General features: G+C 41.5%; 1 protein-coding gene across 1 annotated transcript; it reads left to right on the top strand.

The window, feature by feature from the left end:
* The first annotated feature begins 830 nt into the window (after window positions 1–830).
* On the top strand, window positions 831–3,760 carry Lsm5 (LSM5 homolog, U6 small nuclear RNA and mRNA degradation associated). Its single transcript, XM_050155567.1, has 5 exons — window positions 831–950; window positions 1,856–1,951; window positions 2,230–2,257; window positions 3,108–3,180; window positions 3,540–3,760. Exons 1-5 carry the CDS (start codon window positions 905–907, stop codon window positions 3,570–3,572), a joined length of 276 nt encoding a protein of 91 aa, XP_050011524.1. The 5' UTR covers window positions 831–904; the 3' UTR covers window positions 3,573–3,760.
* Window positions 3,761–4,162: the final 402 nt, after the last annotated feature.

The following is a 4,162-nucleotide window of genomic DNA, read 5'->3' as shown; positions in this document are numbered from 1 at the left end:
GGTTGCTGGGAATTGAACTCAAGGACCTTTGGAAGAGAAGGCAATGCTCTTAACCACTGAGCCATCTCTCCAGCCCTGCTTTCTATTTTTTTTTTTAAGAGACCCAAGCATAGCGCCTCGTGAATGCTAGGAAAACACTCTAGTGCTAAGCTAGTTAGATGTCAGCTCTCTTTAGTTTTTATTTCTTATTTTGTGTCAGGCTCTCACAAGTTGCCCCTGCTGCCAACTGTGTCCTCCTCCTGTCCGTTAAACGCTGGGATTGCTTTTTATCTATTTCCAAAAAAGTGTGATAGCTCATTTTCCGTATGTGATGACATTAGCATACAGAGTGACATCTAGTGGCTGCCTGTAAATCAATCACTGATAGCAACTTTAAGAGCCTGTAATGAACTAGACTTCTAGAAAGGGAAGAAGAAATTAAGTAGTAAACAAAACAAAAACAAACAAAACTTGTGAAAACCTGGTATAGAATATTAAAAAAAAAATGCTTCGTATGGTTTTTCAGTCCTCCAGGCTTCCTTAAGAAAATGGGTAGTTATTGAGAACACAGATAGGAAATTTGAATTGATTTTACTGCTCTGAAGAAAGATCCCGGCTTGAGATGCAACCTTCTAGGGGAAAACTATCCTAGTCAGAGATCTCGTATGTTGTGGTCTTCCGGAACAGAGGAGGCAAGCTATCTCTAAAGTTTAGCAAAACTTCTGGGGCGCCACAGGCCCCTGTAGGTATTGTGGCACCGCTAGAGGTCCGAACTGTTCTATCGAATCTCTCGGCGATCCATTTGCACCCACCCGATCGCAAGATCGGCACCCGATTAGTTTTGTCTGATCCGGCTGCGGAAAAGGGCGGAAGCGCGCTCTTTTAAAGTCTGCGCCGGGGGCCTTAGGCCACTTCCGGCGTGGCCATGGCGGCTAACGCGACCACGAACCCGTCCCAGCTCTTGCCACTAGGTAAAAGTCTTGCCTGGGGAGCGGGCGGGTTGCTGCAGTTCCGCGCCGGGGGCCGAGGCGGGCCTGGCCGTCCCGCCCTTGGCGTTTCCGGGAAGACACCGTTTTACCTGTGGCCGGCGAGGGTCCCACTTAGGCCACTTCCTTCTTTGTGAGCCCGCCAGTTAAGATGTCGTGGGTAGCTGTCCCAAGTCGCAGTTTGGCGTTTTTGGTCTCCAGGTTTGGTAGACCCCATGCTGTGCCTGGTTGTGTGAGGAGGGCGCCACTGTCTACAGTGAATTTTAAAGGAGAAATCTGGAAATGAGCCCCGTTATTCATGAACTCATCAAGCAGTCCCCTCACTGTGCCAGGGTACTGTTGAATAATGAGCTTAAATTACAGCCCTTGCTTTCGGACAGCACACTGAAAACCATGGTACCGAGCAGTGCTAAGTTGGCTGCAGAGATGCTCGGGTTGGTCTCCAAGCACAGAGGTAAAGGCGAGGTGAGAGAAGGGACAGGAAGCTGATGTCCATAATAATGCCCTCTTCCCGGGGAGTTGAGGCGCCGATGAAGTTAGTGAATGTAGCTGTGATCGGAAGTTTTCGCAGTGTCCACTCCAATGTGTTAGGTACTGTTCACCCGTAGAAACACTGACGAGGAAAATGTATCATGTTCTCTACCTTTTGGTGTGTGCGTTTTCATATATTAACCAAATAATCTAAATAAAATCGCAGTCATATTCATTGCAGCAAAAAAAAAAAAAAAAAGAGGTAAGGCAAACATTTGTGCTAATGGTCGAACAGAGGTTTGTATAAGATGTAGTAGTTGAATGATTGCTTTTTGTTTAATGATACGAAAGTAATAAATAAGCACTCAAATGTTTGTTGAACTAATAAGTGGGCAAAACCAGTCCTTATCCTTCCCCAGAGCTTGTGGACAAGTGTATAGGATCAAGAATTCACATCGTGATGAAGAGTGATAAAGAAATTGTCGGGACACTTCTAGGATTTGATGACTTTGTCAGTATCCTTTCAAAACGTGGTAACGGTACAGGTTTTTAAAGTTGTATTCATATAAGAGCTCTAGCCAGATGATGTATTTCTGTTATTATATTAAAAATTATTTTATTTTCTGGGAACTTGGTAGCATCTTAAGGGGTGTGCTTGCCGAGAGAAGATAGCGTTCTTGGCAACAACAAACCTTTTGAATTTGCACCATCGTGTTGAACGTATTTGGAACCAAACCAAAACATAAAGCAGGATAAATCCAACCTTGTTTATTTTCTTAACAACAAATTTCAGATATGGTGTTGGAAGATGTCACAGAGTTGTGAGTAGTATTACAAATTAAAGAATGGGGACTTGGGGAGGAAATCTCTTTAAATTCAAGGCAGGCCCCATAGTCGCTTTTCTTTTGCTGTGAAGAGACAGCGTGACCAAGGCTGTTTATAAAAGAAAGCATTTACTGTGGGCTTGCTCACAGTTTCCGGGTTAGGGTCCACGATTTTCATGGCGGGGAGTGTGGCAGCAGGCAGGCAGGTGTGTGTGTGGGGGGTGGTAGCTAAGCACTTATATGTAGAGATAATCACGAGGCAGAGTGAACTGGGTATGATTTGTTCTTTTGAACAATCATAAGCCTCAGAACCCACCCCCAGTGACACACCTCCAACAAGACCGCACCTCCTAATCATTCCCAAACATTTCTTCCAACGGAGGACCAAGTTTTTCAAACATATGAGCCTGTGAAGGCCACACTCATTTCAATACCATAGCAGAATTAGTATGATTTATAAAAAGTATTACCTGTTGGAATTATTTTAATACTGAAACTTTATTTACTGGTATTTGTGAGATTGGGTCAGAGGATTATTATCTTAAGGTTGTTTTTTCTGAATTTCTAAGAAATTCATGCGAACAAGCTTTATAGTGAACTATATTTACATTACAATTTTTCAGTGGGCAGACTGTGTTTCTGAAAATTATTGTAATTGTATGAGTTCACATTCGTTCATATGTAAGAATAAGGGTTGAACCCAGGGCCTTCTGCTTGGCCACCCAGGTGTGCCTGCCCCCAAGCTGTTCTCCTTACCCCAAGAATAATTTCTAGGAAGGGAAAGTGTTTCCAAAATATTGCCTTTGAATACTTGTTTATCCTGACTCTATTCTCTCTGTTTATTTAGTGAAATTACACCAGAAGGAAGAAGGATTACAAAATTAGATCAGATTTTACTAAATGGAAATAATATTACAATGGTAAGACTTTAAAACTGTTTTATTTTGAATTCAGTATACTTTTATGGGGCAGGGATTGCAGAACTGACTAACGGCTGAGGATGGGAAGGGAGCCGTGGGTGATCAGTGCCCCGAAGCAACTATCTAAAGAGGACTGGTTCTTAAGATTAATTTGCCTAATATTTTAGTTCATCAGAAATCATTTTTGAACCTCTTAAACATGAATTAATGTTGGGATTACTAACAGATATTGGTGACTTGGAGAAAATGGAAATTGAAGGATGGGGGAGAGACAAAGGTGACTTTGGTCCATGAGGAACACGTGGGGTTTTTTAGGTGGAATGATGGTGTTATTAATAAACTCCTTTTCTCTAATGCAGCTGGTTCCTGGAGGAGAAGGGCCTGAAGTATGAGTGAATTTCCTTGACTTATTCTGGCTTTTAAAAACCTTTATCGTTTAGATTCTATAAAATGAAGTTTCCGTTAAAAGGAAATACTTTGAAGATGTACACCCATTTTTCTAAGCTAATCATGTTATTTTGGGAAAGGAATAGTTTTGTTTTGTTTTTTTAAAGACTTAAATAAAAGTGTTTTTGGTTAATTGTGATTTTATTTATTATGTTGAAATATCTAGTGGAACAAATATAGTAATTCTGATACTTGGTTTCATATTGATTTCTGTTTCTTTTCTTCCTCATTTATTTGATTTGGGTTGGGGCATGCCATTTTATTCAGAGGCTTGAGGGTGGCGATGGGTGGAAGAGGTCTATCTGAGTTGCTGTATGGCTCAGCAATTAAAAGCATTTGCTGCTCTTTCGGAAGACTCTACTTTGGTTCCTGGCATCCACATCAGGTGACTCAACTTCCTGTAACTCCATCTTTGAGGTATGAGTTCCCCTTCTGCTCTCCATTAACAACTGCGCAACCATCACAGACACTCGTGTAGATAAAAATAATCTATAAGAATGAAATGAAGCAAACACAAGTAATAACAAATTAATTG

Source organism: Alexandromys fortis, unplaced genomic scaffold, assembly GCF_014885135.2.
Source record: "Alexandromys fortis isolate MF-2015 unplaced genomic scaffold, M_Fortis_MF-2015_v1.1 scaffold_93, whole genome shotgun sequence".
Taxonomy (NCBI): domain Eukaryota; kingdom Metazoa; phylum Chordata; class Mammalia; order Rodentia; family Cricetidae; genus Alexandromys; species Alexandromys fortis.
This window is presented reverse-complemented; position numbering and strand designations above follow the sequence as displayed.